The sequence below is a fragment of the Heptranchias perlo genome, chromosome X (genome assembly GCF_035084215.1).
Source record: "Heptranchias perlo isolate sHepPer1 chromosome X, sHepPer1.hap1, whole genome shotgun sequence".
Lineage (NCBI taxonomy): Eukaryota > Metazoa > Chordata > Chondrichthyes > Hexanchiformes > Hexanchidae > Heptranchias > Heptranchias perlo.
The window spans coordinates 9699270-9725777 of record NC_090370.1 but is presented as its reverse complement, the minus strand read 5'-3'; the positions used below and the strand labels follow the sequence as shown (position 1 = coordinate 9725777).

The window sequence follows — 26508 nt, the reverse complement described above, 5'->3', positions numbered from 1 at the left end:
CTAGGTGGGCTGCAAACAAGACTAAAGAGGCCCACCTACCCTTTACAACTGGGGGGAGGAGGGGCACCCGCACCCATCAGACGCAAGTACCCCGGCTGGATGCCCAGTATTTGGATCTGGTGCTCCAATCTCTGGTTCCCAGGGCTGATTGGAGTGAAGCTCGAATCCAACCCTTCTGACTTAAAGACGGAAATATTACCACCAAGCACCATGTTATATACAGAGAACACCCCATCTATGACCTGCCAACATCATCCTGTTATAAGTATCACCTGCTCCTGTAAGGAAAAAGATTTATTTGATATAATTTGAACTTAAGTTTTGTAGCTGAAAAATCACATTGCTGAGGCATCCAAATGTATGGCATCTGCTACAGTGGCCAATGGTGCACCATTATTATTAAGAGATTTTGAAGCAGGCTAATTGAGGACCTGTGAGGCTGCCTGAAAACCCCATAATACAGTGACACTGTCCCTTTAAATACTTCAATCATTGCAATGACTTAAGAAAATAATGGGACATTTTGAGGCCCCACACAGTTGCCAGGACCTCACATGCAGCCAGAGCATGTCGGAAAATTGTTGGCTGTGATTTTCCAATATGCACTGGCTGTGTACTAGACCCTGCTTTGTAATACGGGGCTTCATAAAATTCCTCCCAGTACTTGATCTCCCATGGCACTACACATGATGAGTCGAAGAATATGGTCTCTCTCTTACCTGTCTCTGATGTCTTGTGTTCTTGCTTTTCTCTCTCTCTCTTTCTCTTCTTTGCTGCTTTTCTTCCCGAACTCTTTTTGTTTCATTAGTGATGGTCATTTGTAACTGTCAACCAAACACAGGAAGGTATCAATCGTTGACCTGTTGGGCCGAATGGCCTGTTTCTGTGCTGTAAATTCTATGTAATTCTATGTAAATTGGCTTCAAAATTCATTTGTTTTTTCTTTGAAAGTTGAAGCAACATTAAATGAAAAAAGACACACTCTATCTCTCTATGACCTCAGTTTCACTCTGTCCCCTCTGTGTGTGTGTGTGTGTGTGTCTGTCTGTCTGTCTGCCTGTGTGTCGCTCGCAAGCACGCATGCACAAACACACACCCCTCCCCCGCCCCTCTGGGCGAAAATATCAAGTCCAAGCTCAGACCTTTTGGGAGAGGCTGAGGCCTTGAAGTAAAAACTTTAATAAAGGCACTAGAAGACACAAAGACAATTAATCATGTTATTAGGAAGCATGTATTTTTGGGGATTTAAAAAAAAAATTTCGACAAAAAGTCTACCTTCTGCAATCTCGGGCACCTTACCTAAGTGACTATCATTCCTGTGTGAGCCTTGACAGTGAGTTTTGGAAGACTGTTTTATCATGAAGGGAGGGATTATCAGCCAAGCCCAATTCTGTTCTCACCCGATATCCACACACGCACTGAAAGCAAGGGCTGCTGTATAGTGACCCTGAGCCATGTATTTTCTTAATTAGAAAATCAATCAGCTTAGGCCTTTGAATGGATTATTTTTCAACCTGTCTAATGCACTTCTAAATTACAGCATGAAATTAAATTGGATTGTGCATTTAACTTCACGACCTGCCCTACCCCTGGCTGAGATCGCCTACCTCCGTTTGGGACCCTCTTCGTCTTAATGACTCAGTTTCACATGAGGCCGTACAGTTGGCCACTGAAAATTGGGGGAACAAGACTGCACCTTCAACGTGAGATAGCATTTATATCTGCAATTGTATGGACGTGTAATAACTATGCCTGACAAACAAATAGTAAGTGTTTTATATTAAGGGTAAAACAACTTAGCCAATAGCATTCAGTTCTGACAAATGAGTAACTGGATAATTGTTTTGATAACCTGGAAAGTCCTACTGAATGCACCAGTCTTTGAGACTCTAGTTCACAATGTATTTTGTTGCCTTTCAGGCCTGTTGAAGATGCATTGGACACCCGAGCATGCCCAGTGCCCAGAGCAGTACCTTGACATCTCATTTACAACATCCTCCCCAGCACACAAAACTGAAGGTAACCGTCTCAACAGGCAGCGCCACCAATACGCGTGGGCAAATGATGACATTTCTGCACTGACTGCCTCTAATCTACTCAAGAAGTATGCAGAGAAGTACTCTGGGATTGTGAACTCTTCATATGAGAGATCTGAGCTAAATACTTATGCAGATGGGGCTTTTGGGCCAGTTAATGGACAAAAGAATGAAAACGATACTTGGGAAATGCCACTTAGTGCGGATGGTACATATTCTGTCAATTCAATACATGATAGCCTTTCCGGCAGTAAAGAAGGAACCAATTCTACCCTCCCACCAGGCAATGGCACTGTAGGGATAGGAGGTTCCTCTGTGGTGACCAATAGTCACTCTGAACCTCGCTATCCAAGTAACACATGTGGTCCCACCACTGCTTCAAGTATTCAATCTAGCCTTGCACCAGTTGGAACATCTCAGGAATATTCATCAGGTTACAATGGAACTTACTTATCCTCAGGTTACTGCAGCCAAACAACATCAGCAGTTCCTTCCTCTCATCCTTCTTTAAATAACTCAAGCCTTCTACAGCCAGTGCATCCCACACCCACTATAGTCCCATCTTACAGTTCAACTTTAGCTGGTGCGAGCCCACTGTACAACTACCCTTCAAACAGTTACCATTCCCAATCAAGCATTGGGCCCGGATATGCTGGAGTACATCTTCCATCTTCATATTTACCTTCAGGTATTCCAACTCCTATCCTTCTTCCTCCCTCAACCAGACCTTCCATAGTCCCTAGCTATGGTTACCAAAGCCACAACTTGAACCCAAGCTCAGTATCACCTGTTAGCAATGGCTCAAGCAGTTCTTTGAAAAGAAAAGCTTTTGATATAACAGCAGAGGAGGAGGAGGGAAATAGTAGATACAGAAGATACAGTTATGGACAGCAAAGGACTACTTCAGGTTCTTACCAGATGTCAGATGATGTAATTCCTGATGATTGTAGAGGTAATGGTTTCAGCAGAAATGACGAGACATTGCCTGTAGAATTTAAGGCGGGGAAACAACATATCGTGGATGACCTTATTGTTAAATACAGTGGCCAAGAAAAGAAAGGAATGATGTCTCAACCATATAGTAGTGAAGAACGTCCACTACGGTCAAGATCAACTGAGGCTTTTGTTAAGTTCACACCTGCATTAATAAATGGAGAGAGGGGGGATGACCATGGCCACATACTTAGTCACCAGATGCAGGTCCAGAGAGTTGAGCCAGCTACCACAAGCAACCAGTTGGAGGAGCAATTGAAGAATCTGGATTCTCAACTTCTAAACCTTGTAACCAATGAAATTGTTGATTGTGGTCCTCCAGTACAGTGGGATGATATTGCAGGACTGGATACTGCAAAAGCAGTGATTGAAGAACAAGTGTTGTGGCCGCTGATGAGGCCTGGGGCTTACAGTGGTGTAAATGGACCACCAAAAAGTATTTTGCTATTTGGACCTCATGGTGGAGGCAAAACAATGCTCACAAGATGCATTGCCACTCACCTTGGGGCAACTTTCCTAAAGGTCAGTGGGTCATCCTTCATCTCCAAATGGAAGGGAGATGGAGAGATGATCTTACAGGCTATGTTTCTCATAGCTCGGTCCCGTCAACCATCTGTTATCTTTATCAATGAACTTGATGCCATGCTTTCTATCCCTGCGGGTGAAGAAAGCATCCATCTAAACTCTATTAAAGCCAAATTACTGTCTCATGTAGAAGGCGTGGTGAACTCAAGCAGTGACCATATTATAGTCATTGGAGGGACTAGACATCCTGATGATATTGAGGAAACCATACACAGGTACTTTGTAAAGCGACTTTACATCTCTCCACCTGACAGCATTGCAAGACAGCAAATTTTAATCTGCACCCTGTCCCAACAAGACCATTGCCTCAGTGATGCGGAAATTAGCTTGATTGTTCAGCATACAGAGGGATACTCAGGGAGTGATCTAATGCAGCTCTGTCAAGAAGCAGCTTTAGGGCAAGGACATGGTCTCACAGCACAGTTACAGCCTGCCACCTACAAGGACTTTGAAAATGCTTTTAGCAAAGTTCGACCCAGCGTTTCGCAAAAAGAGCTGAAGTTGTACACAGAATGGAGCAAATTGTTCGGGTCTTGTGTCAGACAGTGAAGTTCTGGGGTGGTGAGGGGAGTGGGAGAGAGACTGCAGGATATATAAAGAAAGAAACTATATGTTGCATAAAGTGAATACCTTGTGTTAATTTCTATTATATCACTAAAGCCAAATGCTAAGAAATCCACTGATGGTTTTTCTATAGATGGTAGTAATGGTTCTAAAGTTGTTGGTTGCTGTTGAAACCTTCAGATACTCTGGTTTGATTGTTACATTAATCAATCAAAATGACAATTTTTTAAAAAAATGCTAAATCAGCTAGATTACCAATGAAGGGTAGAGTATTTTGCTATTTATTTCCACTGTTAAGTTAGCTTTGTTCTATAAGGGTATATTTGTTGCAGCTGGGATGAAAAACAAGCATTTTTATGATCTTAATGTGTTGTTTTGTTCCAATTTTTCTTCAAGCACTCAGGAAAGCTATGATTATTTACCTCAAAAGAATGTGATGAACTCTGTAATGGGTTCAATATAGGAGTTTAAGGTTAGTTGGTAACCTAATGGATGTTAGGTGATTAGAGGCAATGGAAGAGCTTATTGGCCTGTGCTATTGGGTGTGCTACAATTGGCCTCAGTGATCCTGGGCTGGAAAGAGGGAAAATTCAGCAGGGTTCCTGCTCCTGATCACTATCCAGTGATCCCTGCTGGAGAGTGCAAGTGTGTGGATATTGGATGAGGATAGGATGGAGCCCAGCTGTAATACCTGCCATGAGTGAATAACCTGCCACCCCTCACTATCTAGGCTCACACATGAAGAATAGCTACTTGGATAAGGTACCAGAAATCGCCCATGAAACTGTCCACCAGCAAGAGTCAGCATGTTTGAGAGGAGGGGAGAAAATTGAAAAAACGAGAAAAAGCTCATTGTCCACTCAATCACTGTCTTAAATCGAGTCACATGTCTTCAATATAACATATTGGACATATGCATTTACACAATGTGGTGATGTAGAAGTGACCAGTATTTTCCATTAAAGGCATCTGTCATAGGTTACTTTTAAAATTATTTTTAAGTAACCTTGAAAGGCCTAGTTAGTGAGTCAAACAAATATTACTATGTATGACCTAAAAAAAACTTGAAGTTGGAGTGACGTTTGACTTTGAATGTATTCAAGTTCTTTTGGTTTTATGACAAAGCAATGTATTCTAATTGTAACGTTTAGGTGGAGTGACGTTTTATTTTTTCTCCCCTTCAGAACGTGTTTGACTCGAAGTACTACTTTTTTGAAAGCTTGCCCTTTGGGACCTGGTTGTTTAGATACATGCTGCCATTATTTGGTAATAGTGACTAGTCAGTTGTTCATTACTCCAGTATTTTCCAGACTCCAACTGGATCTATTGTACTTTCAATGATGTGTAAGAGGGCAATGAAGTAACAAAGTGTTCATAAAGTAATCATTTTTATTTACACTTAGTAAATCTGTCTTTAAATTACTTGATTCTGGTTATTATAGGTCTACTCCTCCTTGAATGGATAACTGGAGTTATATAACATAACATTGTATGTAACCCATTTTCTCTTCATCAGTATTATTATGCAAGAAAAGCCAGCAACATCTGTGACCTGACCCCATTTCTGCACATTTCTATCTTCTTCAGGTACACTAGAGAACTATTTGAAACATCAGGTTCTGTAGTCAAGGAAAGCCTTGACATGACATGTAATGTCCATTATTGAGTCTCCCTTTTTTTTTAGGAAGTCTAATCCCCTTAGAGTTTGATGTAAGGAATGTTAGGTTCTCCCTGGAGTTACATCTCATAAGAACAGAAGAAATAGGAGCAGGAGTAGGCCATATGGCCCCTCGAGCCTGCTCTGCCGTTCAATCAGATCATGGCTGATCTTCAACCTCAAATCCACTTTCCTGCCCGATCCCCATATCCCTTGATTCCCCTAGAGTCCAAAAATCTACCGATCTCAATCTTGGATATACTCAACGGCTCAGCACCTACAACTCTCTGGGGTAGGGAATTCCAAAGATTCACAACCCTCTGAGTGAAGAAATTCCTCCTCATCTCAGTCTTAAATGGCTGACTCCTTATCCTGAGACTATGTCCCTTAGTTCTAGACTCTCCAGCCAGGGGAAACAGTCTCTCATCATCTATCCTGTCAAGCCCCCTCAGAATCGTATATGTTTCAGTGTCTCCTGTAGAAATCAGCTGGATCTCACTTCTCAACTCTCTGAATCTGACATTTGGGTTTATATTCTCTCACCAACTTTCTCTAAAGCAGTCTCAGTGGCTTCGAGACATGTAATTAAAAATAACCTGACTGCACTTAAGCAACTGACTATCATTTCCAGAGTGCAAATAGAGCAAAATGGAATTTATTTGGAAACGCCCAACTGCATCCGAAATTTCCGTCCTTGGAATCAAATTAAAATATAGCGCTCAACCCTAAATAGCACTATGCAATAAAAGAACAAGACTCAGTTGAATGATGGATCTTGAAACTAAAACATTTTGTAGGTTTTTGTAATGTTGAACTCTGTTCAAAAGATGTTTAAACAATATATTTTGTGCATTATTAGTGAACTGTGAACAAGTCCACAAACTATTAATGTTTAACTGCAAACCTTTTATGTAGTAATTAGAAAAATATGCTACAGTGACTGGAAAATGTGGATGCTTAATCTGCAATCTAATAACTCTCTACCCAGCAGTGTCTTCATGTGTTGCTGGGTGAAGTATGGTTGATTTTTGCTCTGCTCCTGGGAAAAGTTGTACTAGTCCAAAAATAATGCAATAATAAGTTAATGATTGCTTTGATGGAGTGTTTGCCATCTTTCTCAAAAAATGTAGGCTTAGAAAACTTTACAGCAGCTTCCTCAATATCTTAGGGGGTAAAGTGTAGTTCTGCGTCATACAGACCAAATGTCCCAGGTACTAGAGGGTATCTGAGGCCCATGCGGTGATGTTTCCAGCAGAGGTCAGCACCCTCAGGAGAGGAAGGGAGAAAAAGGAAATCTTTAGAGTACTGTCTTATGGGGAGGCGAAAGGAAGTTGAGGTGGAGGCAGCAACACCTCAGAGAGGTTGAGACTTGTTTCACCATAAAGATGGGGTTGAAAATTATCGGGGCGATTTTTAACTTCTGCCCATAATGGGCGTGAATGGGTGGAGTGGCCACACTATTCGCCCAAAGTGGAAGTGTTGGGAGGCCCGATCCATTTTCAGGATAAGTTGGGCGAGCTGCCCAGCGCTCAATGAGCGCTAGCGGATAGCTCGCCACACTAGGGGGCGGGAAATCCAGCGGCTCCGTTGTTTTATGGTTTCTTCCTGTGAAACGTGTTAGCCTGATTGTGCCCCCGTTTCCAGGTGCAAAGCCCTGCCGTGGTTGTTCGGGCACATGGCAACCAGAACAGGCGGAGCATACTTCTGATGTGCTCTGCCTGTCCTGAGTGCGGGCAAGGGGAGAAGGGGGAATATCGTTCATATGAATCTCCACTGTCCACTATTTTAATGGAGGTATTAGCCTGATTATTTTAAATGGGTTAATGCATCATTAAAAAGGATACAAAGGAATTTGATGAGAATACATTAAGCCTTTGCACACAATATTATACAGCACAATTTGCAGACTATTTTCTCACAGACTATGCTTGTATAGCCAACTACATTTAGTGTTTCTGTTCGAGGGAGCTGTAAGCCAGTCCTCCCATCTACAATATCGCCGTAAGGAGACTTCAAATGGTGGGTCTCCATTGGGGGAAGACATTTGACTATATTCATTTTTTTTAAAAAGAGGTTGGGGTGTACATGAATACTGATACACAGGAAGGATTAAGGTTTGCTGTTTGTTTTACAGAAAGAGTCAGGGTTAGCTTAAAAAAATAGCATCAAGATTTCAGTCCCATTATACTCCTTTAGGTGTAAATAATCAATAAAAAGCACAGGGGCCAAAAATCCTCTGCCTTTCCAGCATGGTTCTGCTGTAAGTCCAGTAGAAGTATGATGGAAATGCCAGGAATTAGACTGGGACCCAGATAAGTTCGATCCCAGCCTTCCCCGCCAGTGTCCAATGGGCCTTGTTTGGAGCAGAGCCTCCATCCATCCCAAACAGAGTCACCCACATCATGGGAGGGCGTGACCAGGGGTGGGCACTCACAGGCTGGCAGTTTAATTGTCCCCAGCCTGGCAGAACATCAGCAGGCTGGTACGCCAAATAAAAGCAAGTGTACCAGCCTGCCGACAGGCACATTACTGCATTTCATTTCTCGGTAACTTTTTTGAAACACAAGCCTTTTGTTGGAAACTTAAAATAATCAGTCCCCAAATGGTTAACCATTTGGCAAAAGTGAGATAATGGAGTAAAACAAATGGCCAATGCAGATTCTGTTCAGAATATTTGAAAGCAAGGGGTGGATTTGTTCTCCGAGAGATGCTTTAGAATGGTTTCATTTAAACAGTCAGATCTTATTACCATTAAATCTTGCTTTTTGATTTAAACAAAACTTGGTACCATACTTTTTAAAGAGGTATTGTCACGGGCCGTAAAGTTGAAAAGCTTGTAAATATCCAATGCAGTGCCATCATGGGCTCCTGAACATGTTATTGCACATTTTTGGTAAATTTTCCAAGATAGTAATGTTCTCATCAGCCTCATTTCATTTTGTCAATTGCAACTTGCTTTATATGATAAGATTTCACTGTCTATTGCTACTCCATTGAAGGTAATCTTCAGAAATAAATTTAAAAATGGACATTACATATTTGCACTGGAATATGGGGAAAATAGTTTATGACTTGCCACCATCACAACATGAAGCCCCTTAACATGACATTAAATAAAGATTGAGTTACTCACCATTTACTGTATTATAAGCAATGCAATCCAACCTTCATCTGAGTGCTTATACCAGTTCAGACCTGGGATTTTCTGAGACATTTGTCCCTCCTGTTTACATCTTAAAAAGTGATCAAGGAATTCAGCAAGGTCAATATCACCTTCCCCCTTCACTCCACACAAATCGGCACACTCCATGCAAATTAACAAGACTGGCAGTAGTATGGCTCCTTGAGCAGGAATATAAAGTTACTCACACATCAATCACTGATCAGGCACAGTCACATGTTTAAGCATTTAGCACAGCACAGTGAAAGACGGTGACGGGAATGTGGAGGAACTGATCAATTGGTCTTCCAGAAAATGGGAATTCCAGTAAAGGATATGGATTAAATAAAGAGGATTTCACACTACATAGTGTGAACCTTGGAGATACCTTCGAAATCACAAGATGTACTCTTGGACTTGATTCTTTTTGCTTGTAGTTTGAAGATAAATTGAATTTATGATTGGATTTTTTATTGTATTCTGAAACTCTTGTCCTAATTTAGCAGCATAAAGGCAAAGTTTACTTTTCACAAATTATATACAGATGAGAAAGGCCATTTGACATACTCATCCAAAAAGAAACTACTTCACTACTAGGGGCATAATCTTAGAATAAGGGGCTGCTCCTTCAAAACTGAGATGAGGAGAAACTTCTTCACTCAGAGGGTGGTAGGTCTGTGGAATTTGCTGCCCCAGGAAGCTGTGGAAGCTACATCATTGAATAAATTCAAAGCAGAAATAGACAGTTTCCTAGAAGTGAAGGGAATTAGGGGTTACGGGGAGTGGGCAGGAAATTGGACATGAATTTAGATTTGAGGTTAGGATCAGATCAGCCATGATCTTATTAAATGGCGGAGCAGGCTCGAAGGGCCGATTGGCCTACTCCTGCTCCTATTTCTTATGTTCACAGTAATTAACGTTTACTTGTTGAAAGACCGTTGCAGCTCGAAGCAGTAGAAAAATCACAATTATTTTACGTGAAGCATTATTCAGAATTGACTCACAATACCATTTGGCACTTCCTAGTTGAGTGCAAAAATTGCATTAGCAGGTGTCTCAAAAATGAGTTGCCTTTGCTCCATTCCCAGGTCAGGGATGAGCTTTTTTGCAATGGGAAGAGACTGAGACTGAGGTACAGATTGGGGATTCTCACTAGTAGAACAAAGGGGGAAGTTAGAAGAAATGTTTTCACACAGGGGGTTATTAGAACATGGAATGCTTTACCATAAATGGCTACTGAGGCAGAGACAATAACATCATCTAAAAAAGGACTGGATAAGTATTTGCTAAAGAGAAATCTAAAAGGATATGGGGAAAAGACAGGTAAATGAGATTAGTTGACAGCTCAAGATGAAGAGTTAGCACTGGCACAGGCATGATGAGCTGAATGGCCTCCTTCTGTGCTGCAAATAATATGAGTCTAAGGAGGTGAGAAAAATAATTTGCAAACTGGGACAAGTTTTTGCATTCATGTAGATGCAGCCATACCAATGGTACTGCAGCTAGAATTCCCAGATATAAGTTGCATTGAAAATTAGTATTTAATGTCATGGAAACTCTTAACACCAACCAATGTCTGGTATATGGTAACCAATGGCATCAAAAACACTACATGATGTGAGCCCCTAGAGATACCTTAGAATGCACAAGGTATCGGCCCAGATTTTGCTGAAAAAATAACGGTGTCTGAATGACGCACGCCGTTATTAATGTGCAAATCAGCCAGCAACTTGTGGTGAGGAAGAGAAACTCTGTGGATTGTGAATCGTCACAAGTTGCTTAACCTCCCCATGATTTTCATGAAGTTGTTGCAGTTGCACATTAATTGCCAATTAAACTCATCAGAGAAAGTTAAGTCTAGTAATTAACAGTGTAAGTACCCTCTTAACGACGTAATAATTGTTAATGACTTCCAATCAACCTCTCTGGCCGAGAAAGTGAACAATAAAAAGTGTGGAGACTTTTTCCTTCAGGTTGTGAATTGTTGGAGATTTTAAAATGTCAAATTTTACATCTAACTTTTTTTCTTACTTTCTTTCTCTTTTTCTCTCTCTCTTAATCCAATCTTTTTTTCCCCTCTCTTTTTCTGTATCTGATTTGACATTGAATTCACCCACTCTAATTCACCCTCCTCCTCAGTCCTTCCTCTGTTTATTTCTCATCGGTTAAGGAGATACACTGTTTGTCCCGTTCTTCACTAAGGTCCCAGATACCCTACTGTCCTCACCGTGCCATTATCAGCACGCACTTCCAGCAACTTTTTGGGAAAAAATTTTTAAAACCTAAATGCACACCAACAAGTCTAATTAATGGCATGCCGCGCGATGCCCCACTCCAGCAAAATCTGGGCCATACTTGTGCACTAGCACCTCTATGTTCTGCAACACCTTAACTTGGCAGCAGAAGACCTACAATTTTATATTCAAGAAGAAAATGGCCCTCAGCTTCAGACTGATCAAATACAAATTGAGAGTGGCGTACAACCTTAATTTGTTTCGGTATCAGGAGCTAGAGTCCAGATTATTAGAAATCTGAAAATCATCTCTCTAATTCCTTTATGACGACTGAATGGTCACTTTGGAAAATGTTCAAGCTTTACACCCTATGTTAAGTTTGCAGTTATCTTGAACTGAAACATTTCCTTCATAGCTCTTAATAGTTCCATCAAGTCAAGTGCTACCAAAAGCAAACTGAAAAGTCTCCTGAATGCCTGATTATTGTAGCTTGCTGTTAATAGTATTTAAATCATCTATCACTGAATTCTAAGGAGCTTTGTTGTGTGATAATACTTCCAGAATTCCTCTTCTTTTTTCCCCATCTGCATGGTGCGGTAGTGGGGAACACTGGTAAAGGGAGGGTTAAATTGTTCATTCAGTATTGGGAATAATCAGATGCACCCTTTGTAAGAAACCAACTTCTGGAAGTCTCACACTGGATTGAAACATTTTTTTAATTGATATCAAACCTTGAACAGTCTTTGAACAGTTCCATTGTCACGTTCTCAAATGTAAGGTGTTTTGTGCTCTTTGAGTATTGGCTGTTAAAATGATGTTTCTTCAAATGGTACAATAATTAAGGAAGAAAAATCTCAACCTACTTATAGGCATAACATTGTGAGATATTATGAATGCAGTCAGGTACACCTTTCCCTAAGAAACATTTATTTCTACTGGTTTATCACAACTAACCTACCATCTCGGTTTGTCCATCTCTTGGTATGTGCGTATGTCTCAATATCATAACTGACTAGTATGAGCTTTGAACTAACCAAAAAAGAAAGGACTCATGAACTGCTTACTAAACCCAAACTAAACATCAAGCCATTAGAAGTGTGCAGTGGTGAAAGTATGTAAAACTTAACTTTTATTTGCTGTTGACAGGTTTAATATTTGACTTGAACTAAATAACAATGTTTTTATCTTACTGCACACACTTGTCTGTGATGTGGTGAAAGCTTTTTGACTCTAGACAATACCCATGGTTTGACAAGCTTGCTATTGCTCTTTTGTAAAGAATTGAATGGTGGTAGGTATGGGGATAAAAGATGCTCATGTATTCAAAGCATTGGTTCCCAAAATGGTACTTCTTTCAGAAGCTTTATTCTTGTTATAAGCTTTACATTATCCATAACCATTTCTACCTCATTGGTACGTATTGTACATGAAGTATTTATTTCATGTCTTTTTCATGTCAGTTTTTAAAAAAAAAAATTTAAAATGTTCTCGATCTATAATGGTCTACCTCAAAGCAAATGGCTGTACTTCAAAGTAATATTACATAGTATTAAAGAGATTACGTGAATTGAAACTGGATGTATGTCTTTTTTTTAATTCATTGGCTCGGGCTCTGCAGCTCGCGTGGTGGTAACGGGGCAGGAGCACCCTGAAAATGGTGGGGAATGACTTACCATCCCATTCCTGCTGTCACTGTGTCAGTGGCAACCCTCCATGTCAAGCGATAGGCATATTTAAAATACAAATCAGGGTCCTATGATGTAAATAGGACCCCAATTGCAGCGTGGAGTTTAATGAACAGCCCCCATATTATGTCGGAGTTGTTTTAAAGGGACACTGTTGCAATGAAAAAGTATTTGGGAAGGGAGAAGAGCTGAGCATCATTTAATAATGTGATGATTTCATGTGCATGTAAAGCAGTAACATTTCTCAGTTTGACTTGTGTCAAAGTTTTGGTTTCAGCTTTCCGATTGAGGACATCTCTGGTGGGGTGGGACTTCCACCCACCCTGCAAATGCCCCTTAACCCTGGGCATAATTCTGGCCCCAGGGTCATTTGCATGCCAGAGGCGGGCTCCGTGACATCTGCCGGGGAGTCTTACCAGAATCAGGGAAGAAATCACTAGTGGTAATCCATGGGGGCCTGCCGCTGCATGGGAATGTTGACAGCTTCAAAGCTGCCAGCAAAAAGTAAAGAAAAAGATTCCAAAAAATATCTCCTGCCTTCTGGGGTTTGTGCATGGCATTACTTGGAGAGCCATAGCACAGGCCCTTGGTGCCAGTACTATCCTTTTCATCCTGAGGGGGAGCGAGACAATGCAGGGGCCGGGATTGGGTCTGGGTTGGGGACCTGGAGTTGCGAGGGACGGGGGACCTAGAGTCATGGGGGCTGGGGGTTGAGATCTGGGGGACCTGTAATTGCGGGGCCCAAGAGGAAGGGAGATTGGGGGACCCGAGATCTCTGGAGCGTGGACGGTCGGGGCCAGGGGCCTGGGCGATTGGGGTCAGGATAGGAGCCGATGGCAAACCAATCTTGGAGAGGGAACATCAAACAAGCATTGGGCTCCTTATTTGCATATGCAAAGGGGCTAACATCTGCTTCAGGCATGGGTAAAGGACGCCTCTTGTTTGTCCTTTCCCAATATGGCGGACAGCGTACCTCTGGCTGGAAGTGTGCGTGCACTTTGTGCCCGCCATATTGGGGCCATAGATGTCCGCGCAAACTGGTGCCTGAGAAACTTGGGCTGTGTGATGCAATTTCTAGGCCCTTATCTATTAAAGTGCATGCCACTTGGGTGTCCTTGCTCCTTTTATAATTACAACATTGATTTGAGTTTGTTCCTGTTTTTCATTTCACAAAGTAATTATGGATGAGGAAGGTCATTTAGCCCCTCTTAATTCATCCATCCAGAGAGATCCTAACATTCCCACATTGCAGCATCCAATTGTTTCTTAAATGATTCTATGGTTAATGATTCTAGGGTTTTTGCTTCCACTACCTATCTGGAATTCTATCTGACATGTTGATCATTGTTTGTGTGAAGAATCTCCTGACATCAATCTTAAAATTATTTTTCACGAATTTGAACCTTTGCCCCCTTGTTCTACTCCTGCAATTTAATCTAAAGTAATATTCTGGGTTAACTTTTTCTATACCCTTAACAATCTTATATACCTGAGTGAATTATAACTCTTGTGATGAGTGGAAGTATCATTTGCTGTCACAAAATAATGAATGGTAATATAAAGGAAGACTTCCATTTAAATAGCGCCTTTCACGACCTCATGATGTCCCAAAGCGCTTCACAGCCGATTTTGAAGTGTTGTGACTGTTGTAACGTAGGAAATGTGCACAACAAGGTCCCACAAAACAGCAATGTGAAAATGACCAGATAATCTCTTTTTTAGTGATGTTGGTTGAGTGTTAAATATTGGCCAGGACACTGGGGGAAAAAAACCCCTACTCTTCTTTGAGAAAGTGCCATGGGATCAGAGGGCAGCCAGGGTCTCAGTTTAATATCTCATCAGAAAGACAGCACCTCCAACAGTGCAGCATTCCCTCAGTACTGCACTAGAATATCAGCCTAGATTATAGGCTCAAGTCCCTGGAGTAGGACTTGAACCCACAACCTTCATGACTCAGTAGGCAAGAGTGCAACCCACTGAGCCACAGCATTGTAACATAATCATTTACCTTGGTTGTGGTCATGTTGTTTGACAGTGGCCCCAGAGACTACATTAATAACCTAACACTGGGTCCAAAAATAATAGAATGCAATGTTCCTTTTTTTCAGCCTGTTCTATAAATAGAAAAGGTACTTCATTCTTAATTTGTTCTTCAATGGTTATTGTATTTGATTTGAAGAAAACAACAATTTGCATTTATATAGCGCCTTTAATGTAGAAGAATATCCCAAGGTGCTTCACAGAAGTGTAATCGGGGAAAAAAAGGACACTGAGCCAAAGAAGGAGATAATGGAGAGTCGGGGCTGACCAAAGGTTTGGTCAAAGAGGTGGGTTTTAAGGAAGGTCTTAAAGGAGGAGAAGGATGAGTATTTTAAATTTGAGACTTTGAGGGAATGAGAACCAATGTACGTCAGTGAAGACTGGCTTGATGAGTGAGCAGGATGTGGTGTGGGATAGGATACAGGCAGCAGAGTTTTGAATGAGCTGAAGTTTATGGAAGGTGGAGGATGTGAGGCCGGCCAGGAGAGCATTGGAATAGTCAAGTCTGGCGATGACAAAGGCATGGATGAAAAACATTTGATGAGGCAGTGTCTGGGGAATCTGAACCTAGTTCTTAGGGCTCACAACTCAAACTGTTCCTGATTCAGCATTAAATTGGCAAGAGAAGCCACAGGAAGGCTGGTGTGGCAAAGGGAAAATTATCACAGTGCTGCAGTTGGAGGGTGCTCTTTTCAGGTTGAAGCTGAGGAACATTGTTTGGGTGAAGTAGAGGAAGCTTTACTCTGCATCTAAGCATTCTACCTGACTTGAGAGTGTTTGATGTCAACACAGATTGCTAAAAGTGAAAAATTGAACACAAACTCGCAAACACTTATGCACCAGCTGATGCAATATCCACCTACAGTGTGGACTTGCCTAAACACCTAACACGACAGACATCAACTGAGTTTTTAGGGCACATCAGCCCTGGACTGAATGGTTGAAAAGACCCCCAATGAGACCATTGACTGATTGCTTTTAATTTCTTAAAAAGGTGGTAGAAAAGTCCTCTAACTGTTGATTGGTTAATTTGTGTATCTAATGCAAGAGAAGCAACTATCCTGATATCATTGTGATTAAAGCAAGATTTATCATCAATCTGAATTACTATGTAAAGGGCAACAATTCTATTAGTGAATGAACTTTCTTCACATCACATCACATCAATCAAAATGAACTCAGTTCCCTGTACATGCAGGCTTTCCAGGAATGGACCTACCTGAAGGTTGATGTTAAGAGAAAACTGATGGCAAAGAGTAATTTGCTCACTTTAGAAACCATGAGGCCATATGGCCAGCTGACCCCTGGCTTAGGTCAAACCAAAGTTTTTTTTTGCTTTTGTTAACTCTTTAACATCTTCCAGTTCTGACGAAAGGTCTTCAACGTGAAACATTAACTCTATTTCTTTCTCCACAGATGCTGCCTCACTTGCTGAGCTTCTCCAGCATTTTCTGTTTTTTTTTGCTTCATGCTGTCTTATAGACGTTCAAGAGCAGGCAGCAGCTTTTAAGCTAAGCGTATTCTAAATATATATACCTGCAGAAGTTTGTGCTCCCAGCTAGTATCTCTTAAGAAACTTTGCACTTTTATTTATAGAAACTGAGTCAAAGAAGAAGAGGTTAACGGGGAAGACCAAAGTCTTAGCTGAAAAGATGAGCCTTAGGGTATCTTGAGAGAGGTGGAGAGATTTGGGGAGGGAATTCCAGAAAATTGAACATAGGCAACTGAAAGTACTAATACCAATTAATGGGGCAGAAACAGGGAGGGATGCTTGAGAAGCCAATGCTAGAGCAGAGAATTTGGGGCATTGGTTGTCGGGCTGAAGGTGGTTAAAGGTAAGGAGGGGCTAGGCCAGGGAGTGACTTTAAGAAAATAATTTTAAATTTGAGTCATTAAGGGTCCAGGATCCAATGTAGACCAGCAGCAACACTTCCTCTGAAGTGTCCCATCAAACACTCCCAGGGCAGGTAAAGCACGGGTTAGATACAGAGTAAAGCTCGCTCTACACTGTCCCATCAAACACTCCCAGGGCAGGTACAGGGTTAGATACAGAGTAAAGCTCCCTCTACACTGTCCCATCAAACACTCCCAGGGCAGGTACAGGGTTAGATTCAGAGTAAAGCTCCCTCTATACTGTCCCATCAAACACTCCCAGGGCAGGTACAGGGTTAGATACAGAGTAAAGCTCCCTCTACACTGTCCCATCAAACACTCCCAGGGCAGGTACAGCACGGGTTAGATACTGAGTAAAGCTCCCTCTAATACGGCCCTAAAAGTGAGCACCAGCCCTAAACACAGAATAGACACCTACTACACCACATTTTTTCCATTTCTCATTATGGACCACCTGTGTTGTTCAGCTGTGCTCTCTGGGATGCTTAATTTCGTGTGTTCTTCGCCTCACTGCACAGGTAATTGAATAAAGCACCACATTATCTGCCTACCTTTACAGTTTCTATTATACAACCATGGCTTGTTACTTTCCATAGACAATATTTCCATGGTTCCAGCGGCACAGGAATCATGTTCCATGGAATATTCATTCATCTCTGTCTCTATTTAATCCCTATTCCCCTTTGTACCCAGATATTTTATAGGAGTCAGTCAGTATGCCTTTTGCCCAGATTCTGTTCCATATATTCGCTGCTCTGAACTGAAAAAAAAAAGTTGCTGCACAAACTCCCATGGTATCCTTTCACCAACAACATCATAAAGGTAAGTACAGATTAAGGAAGTCTTAAGGTCATCTGGGCCATCCTTCTATAGAAACTTCTGGTCCTCTTATCACAGCATATAACTGCCTCTTGAATCATTTAAATTTTAACCTCCACTAGCCTACCAAGGAGAACATTCCAAGTATTGATCACTCATGCAGTCCTAGTTTAGCTAGAAATAGTGTTCAGGATTAATCTTTTCCATTTCACTTGGTGTGTTATATACCTCTATAAGGTTCCCTTTCATTTGCTTCCTTTCATGGTTGAAGGGTCCAGGTTTATCTAACCGTTACTCATAACTTAGCCCTTGGACCCTAGGAACCAGTCTTGAGACCCTTCTCTGCATTGCTTCTGGGATTTGGGTGTTTTCCTTGTGCCTTGGTTACCAGATTTGAATACAGTATTAAAGGCGTGGCCTTACCAGAGCACTGTGCAGCATAAGCATGATGACCCCAGACTTAAACTCTATTGATTTGGCAATATAGCTCGCCATTCTGTTTGCTTTGTGGATTGTTGCTCTATAGTGACTGGCCATGGTCAGTCCTGTGTCTGCTCTCGCTCCCAGATCTTTTTCAGCCTCTCCGCAGCTAGTTCAACACCTATGATAGAATATATCTGCTATTTCTCTTCGAGTTTGTAGCACCTTGTAGCACCTAGGGGACATAGTCACAGGATAAGGGGTCGGATATTTAGGACTGAGATGAGGAGGAATTTCTTCACTCAGAGGGTCGTGAATATTTGGAATTCTCTACCTCAGTCGTTGAATATATTCAAGACTGACATGAATAGATTTTTGGACTTTCGAGATCAAGGGATATGGTGATTGGGGGGGAAAGTGGAGTTGAGGTCGAAGATCAGCCATGATCTTATTGAATGGCGGAGCTCCTATTTCTTACCTTGTGGTTATTTGTATTGAATGTCACCTGCCGTAGTTCTCTCCAATTTCAAATATTGCTTAAATTCTGTAGTTCATTGGCAGCAATACACCCCTTGCATCTCCCCAGCCTGTCATCGCTCCCCTTATTAAAACTATTGCTCCTCTCTCTCAGCCAATTCCTTATCCACCTCCAAATGTTACCTGCGATATTTATTGCCTTAAGTTTGTGTAGCAGCCTTTCATGCAGAACTTTACCAAAGGCTTTCTGGTCTAGGGCTTTGCAATGCCCACTTGGAAAATCACTTGCTCAAAAAAAAAATCAAGAGCTGGGTCAGGCAGGATCCTCCCCCTTCTGAAATCATGTTGGCTGTCATTCATCAGATTATTTTTATATAGGGTGGTCTTCAACTTTGTTCCTATGATAAATTCAAGGCTGTTTTGTTTCCAGTCCTGTGGGACCTCCCTGTATTCACTGATTCCCTTATAATAACCTTCAGCTCTTTGTAGATTTTCTCCCGAATATGTTTCAGCATTCTCGGATATATAACATCCGTCCCTGGGGATTTATGGGTTTTGACCCTGTGTAGAAGCTCTTTGTAAGCGATGTCAAAGTAATTAAGTTTAGTTGTAGATTATGTGTAAGCTGCTAGCACATTCAAAGTTGCTATAATGTTTGCAATTGGCATCATAGTAATCAGTCACAAGCAAAGTGAGCTGGTGATGCATCAATTCTTAAATAAGCTTATTTGTTATTTCTTTCCTACTAGTTGGATTTCATGTGGTGCTGCCCCACCCCTGGATTCTGTTAAGGGAGGAGACAACACTGATCGGTCAGCATGCCAGGTCATGCACTTAAGAGACGTTACATGGCAGATATAGGGTGGAAGCCTGGGATGCCAAAGTGGGTGCCTAACAGATTTGGACAGGACCTTGGGTCTGTTATTTGGATCAATTATTAAATACTCATGGCTGTTTCAAAGCATTGAGACAATACTTTGCTCAATAACCACTGAGAGTACACTGATGTCACCTGTGGACATGGAGGCCCTGTTGGATGGCCCAAGGATGGAAAAATATAACTTTTAATACAACTAATTTTAGATGAGGAGCTAGGGCAATGGGAAGAAGGAGCATTATGGACCAAAGGTTATTTGAAACTAATTTAATCCTTAACTTCTATATATTCTGGGCGTCCAGAGGTAGGGAGAGAGGCAGGTGGGTGACAAAATAAGGGATCAGGAGGCCTAGAAGGGGATGGGGATAAAAAGGATTGTATAAATCATGTAAAAGAAGTTACTAAAAAATTGAAATAAATACTAGAAGTTTTGTTTTACCATGAAGTCTCACTACTACATAACACCTACCATGTGTGCATGATCATCAGCCAGGTGTGACACCTCTGATGTTGAAAACTCCCATCCAAGTGCCACCTACAGGTGCAGCTGGTACTACGGGCAGTATAGTTTGTCCATAGGGGCAAGGTTCCCATGAAAGTTTTTAATGAAACGCATGCCCCTCGAATTAAATATATAATAGGTAAGAAAACTATCAGCAAAATTATGAAATCTGATGTCAACAATAAAGGTGCAATGTGAAATTGCAACAAAATTAATAAGTACATATCAAAAATACATACATTGGATGAACAAATTTCCGAGCTAAAGGCTAATCCTATACAGGAAAGAAGCTCAAGAGGCCACAGTGATTATTAGTAAGGCTCACCCAAGGTCTTGGAAAACATATTCAACGGGGACAAAAAATGGAAATTGCTACTGTCTCCTGGTGGTAAAGCTGTGAAGAATTGTGATGTTTTCAACAAAAGAAAATCTGATTTTTTTTTCTCTTTCTGTATGTACTGTCAGCTGAGACTTGCAGTGAAAAGGGCAACTAAGGGAACTCTTCAAATTTTAAAACATCCCCTGCTGAATGGGTTGGATGAAGGGGATGCCGGGCCCTAAATGGGTCCCACGCAGTAAAATGCCCGTTTTCAAAACGTGGTATATAAATTTGAGACCGTGTGATGACAAATTAAAGCATGAAGCTTCGGGTAATCTGAAACATTTTAAAGTGGGGACACATAAAACCTGTGAGGCCAGATAGAAATAATAGCCTGAAGTGTTTCAGCACCATAGATTAATGCCAGATGTGAAGCCTCAACCGTCTGGGATAAATGAAGACACCCTCGTGTTCTTTCAGTTTTCTTATGACACAATTTACAACTCATGGAAACTCTCTCGTGTACAATTGGAATCATGTGTTCTTTAAGTTGTGTATTGATCTCCTGAGACCTATCAGTTCTGTGCTGTGGGAACATTGGAACAGGAGGAGGCCATTCAGCCCCTCGAGCCTGCTTCCACCATTCAATTAGATCATGGCTGATCTTTCCCTCAACTCCATTTACCTGCCTTAGCTCCATATCCCTTGATCTTATCGATCTTAGTCTTGAAAGCTCCAATTGTCCCCCAGCATCCATAGCCTTTTGGGGGGGGGGGGGAGAGTTCCAGAAAAAGTGCTTCCCGATTTCCCTCCTAAATGGCCTAGCTTTAATTTTAAGATTGTACCCCCTTGTTCTTGATTCCCCCAGCAGAGGAAATAGCTTCACTGTATCTACCCTTTCGAACCTTTTATCATTTTAAATACCTCATTTAGATCACCCCTTAACCCTCTAAACTCAAGGGAATACAAGTTAAGCTTATGCAACCTGTCTTCACAATTTAACTCTGTAAGCCCTGGTATCATGCTGGTGAATCTGCACTGTACCCCCTCCAAGACCAATCTATCCTTCCCGAGGTGCGGTGCCCAGAACTGAACACTGTACTCTAAATGGGGTCTGACCAAAGCTTTATACAATTGAAACATCACTTGCACCCCTTTGAATTCCAACCCCCATGAGATAAATTCTATCATTAGCCTTTTTGATTACTTTTTGTACCTGTGCACCAGCTTTTAGTCATTTGTGTACCTGTAAACCCAAAGTCCCAAGTTGCTCCTCCACAGTTTCTAGTCTTTCGCCATTAAGAAAATATTCAGATTTGTCTTTCCCAGATCGAAAGTAGATGACGTCACACTTTCCCATTTGCCACAATTTTGCCCGCTCACTTAGTCTGTCCATGCCCCTTAGTAACTCCATCTGTACAGCCTATTGTGCCTCTTATTGAGAGTATGATTGTGAACGACAGTTTTTGCCTTTTTGGTTTGTTTTTGTTGTAGTTTTGTTGTATTGCTGGTTTTTTGCATTTATAATTTAGCAGTTTTACTTTTTTCTATTTTTTTCTTCTTCACTTCATACAATTCACTGTCAATTGAGACAACTCCCACTGGTCAGATGTGCATTTCCCTAGGAATTCCCCTTTACCCTCAGTGAATTAGAGGATTAGGAGAAATTCTGCAGGACTGTGCAGAGCCAGGTGCGCCTGCATTGGAGGCAGCCTGAACAGATCTGCTGTAACTCAAGGAGGCAGATGAACAGACCCTGCCAGAGTTACATGGGCTTGCCTGAGAACATTAGTCTTTACCACTTATGTTTCACCAGAGGGACAGTCTTCAGCATTTCCTGCAACTGACCTGCTAACGATTGGAGTGACTCTGCCTATGGCAGTGCAAGTCGCTATCACCTTGACTTTCTATGCAACTGGCTCCTTTCAAGCTGCCTCAGTGACATCTGTCAGATTAGCCAGTCTGCATTGCACCACTGTACACATCCATTCATTGATGCCTTGTTTGCCAGGTGACTCTATCACTTTCTCAAAGGAAAGCAACCAGCAAGAGGAGAGGGCTCTTTACATTTTTAGAGTAGTGGGGTTCCTAAGAGTGCAGGCCTTCATTGATGGAACCCATTTGGCCAAAGGGTGTCCTTTCACTAATGCTGTGGCAGTTATGAATAGGAAGGGGTTCCATTCAATTAACATACAGGTCCTATGTGACCATCAGGACCACATCATTCAAGTGGATACTAGGCACTCTGAAAGCTACCATGGCTCACTTTCCAGCCAGCTCCTCTACTGTCATCTGCACTTGCTAACCTCAGCTCTGCTGTTTGTTTCATTACCCAATATGATCGTGTAACAATGAGACCTGCTCTAAGTCTAGCTTGGAATTTCGCAGAGTGGATATTCCTGTGCTGGTGCGTGATCGAGTTGGAGTGAGTGCCGCTGTGTGTTGAGAGATAGTGTGCTTGGCATCTTCCGGCCATGCAGCTGGCTGTTCCTCAGACGCAAGAGGAAGAAGTCTTAAATGATATTCTTGCAATAAATGCAATTTGCGAAACATGCTGTACCATTATGTTGCAAGTAAAATGGTCATTGAAAAAAAATGTAAACCAGTGTAAAACTCATACAATTACATTAACACAGTGACTCTTGGTATAGTTGGACATCACAGGATAAGAGCATTCAAGTTTCAGATTTGAAGGTTTTGTTGATGTGGCTACGGATGGATTGTTTAAGGAGGGTCTGAACATGCTGTGGTGGAAATCTCTGAGCTACAGTTTCTAATAAGTGAACCACATCATTTATAGGAACGATCAAGTCACTAAAGCAGTGAGAAAAACATCCAACTGTCGCAGCATTTCACAAGGAGCATTGTCATTAACATTTGTTTGAAATATGTGAAAAACTATTGCTATAGATGACCTTGATCCCATTTAATAAGGGAGGAGCTTATAGCATCACAGTGCAGTCTTTATATTGACGCATGCGAAATGGGAACACAAAGTAACTGCTACACTAATGGGCCACTCTGCCTGAAATGCTAATTCTAACCACCTTTGGACAACTCACTCCTTCGTTTAAAAAAAATTGTATTGTTTGCAATGATAAGGCTTTGTGATTTTACAGCTCATTTCCCAGACAAAAGTAATTACTTTTCAGGAGAAAGGATTCTGAGAAAATGTCAGTAACTTTGTGTAACGTTCTATAGCTGCAATCGTGAACAGATATATTTAATCTTACTCGTGTCCAGTTATTGAAAGAAAGCCATTTTTACGAGGAATTCTGGCAAATGTATAACTTAGTGTTAAGGTCAGTTTTCTAAACTAGTGTTCAGATTTACACTGGTATTGGTTTCAGGAATTGTGCGTGGACAATCGAGTTTTGAATACTGGTACACAACCATGCTCCTTGTTCTATCCATGAATGCTGACTCGCCTGTTGTGTGTTTCCTGTATTTACTTTTATTTTTTCTGGCTTTTTCTTTCTCACTGATGTGGTGGGTTTGTTCTACGAAAGAATATAAGAATTATTAGGAGCAGATGAAGACCATTAGGCTCAGGCTCATTTATTTTTCCGAGATCAATTCCATCACCACCTCACCATATCCCTTCTTTCTAAAACAGATTCTATACGATCTGTGAAGGAACACCTTGATAGAACAAATGGCCTTTTCTTTTTCCATTATTGGGAAGTCAAGGCTGAAACAAAGGTGTGGAAAGAAATCTGGAAGTCGTAATGAGGTAACTTGGTTTTAAAAATCAGTAGATTGTAAAAGGACTAAGGAAGGTATGGAGTTCCATCGTTTTGAGATGGAGGGGTAAATCACAAAGATTGGGCTTTTTTATGTTCTGATATTCTATTCATTGGCCACTTTCAGGAGCGAGATTAGAAAACATTTCTACACACAAAGGGTGGTAGAAGTTTGGAACTCTCTTCCGCAAACGGCAATTGATACTAGCTCAATTGCTAAATTTAAATCTGGGATAGATAGGTTTTTGGCAACCAAAGGTATTAAGGGATATGGGCCAAAGGCAGATATATGGAGTTAGATCACAAATCAGCCATGATCTTATCAAATGGCAGAGCAGGCACGAGGGGCTGAATGGCCTACTCCTGTTCCTATGTTCCCTTCATGGATCTAGCATATGGAATTTGTATACTTCAGCAACCTGTTAGATTCCATTCATAATCATTATAGAACTTCAGCCTTAATTTAGGGGTAATATTAACCTGTGGGATTAAATGATCAGATAAACCAGGGTTGGAGGACAAGAGGGGCACAGGTTTGGCGAAGGGATGGGAGTAGTTTGGCCATTCATCCACTTGGTCATGTCATGATGCCAGGAGTGAGGGGGAGAAGAAATGTAAGAGCGAGAGAGAGGTGAGGAAGAAGCAGACCCATGCTTAATAGGTAAAGGCAGCTAGTGTGCTACTGTACAGACCAATCTCCCAGTCTCTGCTGAATTAGCTGATCTCTGCCAGGATGGTAGTATGGGTGCCACAATTAGTCTCAGTGCCCCAGGGCTAGAGAGGGTTGCTACTCCTGAATCTAGTAACCTGTGCTGGAAAGTGCAAGTGTGTGGATGTTGCATTTTGTGATTTTTGACCAATGTTCCACATAAGGGATCTGGGCATGATTTATATTGAAGGGTCACTTTTGGAATTAAACCATTCCTGCCATCCAGGCTCATCGTGTTGGGATAACATTCTGAAATCAGCAAGGCACGTGCAAGGATTGTGATACACAGCTCATGTAACGAGGAGGTCTCACTGTTACACTATCATGTTGGGTAATGAAAATAAACTCTTGATCATGGTTGATGTGAGGCTGCTTATGGGAGAGAACCAATGACACTAACCTGAGAGAATATCTACAGCAGACCTGAAATTTGTAATGCTTGGGTAACGACAGATCAGGCTTGGCTGTTATTCCCACCGCAGTCAAATAGCCTGCTCACTGTCTAGGTTCACATGAAGAATAGTTACATCGATGAGGTATTGGAGGGTTACCGATGCCTGTGGAACCTGTACCCCAGCAAGAGTCAGTACTTTCAGGAAAGAAGTGAGATGGGAATGCTGTTCCAGTAACCTCGTGCACCAACCATGATAAATAATTGAAAATGAAAGGGGTTTCGGGTTTTCGAGAAACCAAGGTGCATGTGTTAGATTTGGCCACACGTGCTGCAATCTTTTGCAGTAAATTTATTTGACTTATTTGATGTCGGATGATATAAGGTCAGATATTTGACCCCAGAGGTTGCTGGGAACACAGAGAGCTAAGGAGAGCGAACAAGTCAGAGATGTCCGAAAATCCAGCACAATGCTCCAACAATTCTGATTCAGCAAATAACAAATAGGACAAACAATTTATTGACGGAAAACTGAGATTTTTTACAGCCTCCAAGATTTTCAATGCAAAATTGCTGTACTCGAGCAGCAAATTGTGGTAACCAACTAAATTAACTGGTTATTCACCTCATTGCTGAGACTTTTCTGTGTGCAAAATGGTTGCTGTATTTAGCTTAACTGTGTTTGAAAGTAATTTATTGTATTTGAAGTGTTTCGAGAGATTTCTGAGACACACAATGAGGCACTATATAAAAGTAAGTCTTTTTATAATTTCAATTTGAGTGTAAACAGAGACTTAACCAGTTTGCAATCCTGATTTAGGCTTCATACCAACTGAATGTAATCATCCAACATACCAGGGGAGATTGAAAGACAAAATCTTGTTTTGTCATAGAAACATAGAAAATAGGAGCAGGAGTAGGCCATTCGGCCCTTCGGGCCTGTTCCGCCATTCAAAATGATCATGGCTGATCGTCTCACTCAGTACCCTGTTCCCGCTTTTTCCCCATATCCCTTGATCCCTTTAGCATTAAGAAATATATCTATCTCCTTCTTGAATACATCTAATGACTTGGCCTCCACTGCCTTCTGTGGTAGAGAATTCCACAGGTTCACCACCCTCTGAGTGAAGAAATTTCTCCTCATCTCGGTTCTAAATGGCATACCCCGTATCCTGAGACTGTGACCCCTGGTTCTGGACTCCCCAGCCATCGGGAATATCCTCCCTGCATCTAGTCTGTCTAGTCCGGTTAGAATTTTATATGTTTCGATGAGATCACCTCTCATTCTTCTAAACTCTAGTGAATATAAGCCTAGTCGACCCAATCTCTCCTCATACATCAGTCCTGCCATCCCAGGAATCAGTCTGGTAAACCTTCGTTGCACTCCCTCCATGGCAAGGACAT

The 26508-nt window shown here is 41.5% G+C and overlaps 1 protein-coding gene across 1 annotated transcript; it reads left to right on the top strand.

Moving 5' to 3' along the window:
• The first annotated feature begins 1925 nt into the window (after nt 1-1925).
• Nucleotides 1926-16342, top strand: LOC137306890 (fidgetin-like). Its single transcript, XM_067976278.1, has 4 exons — nt 1926-4151; nt 7480-7629; nt 13279-13418; nt 16318-16342. Exons 1-4 carry the CDS (start codon nt 1932-1934, stop codon nt 16340-16342), a joined length of 2535 nt encoding a protein of 844 aa, XP_067832379.1. The 5' UTR covers nt 1926-1931.
• The last annotated feature ends 10166 nt before the right edge of the window (nt 16343-26508 follow it).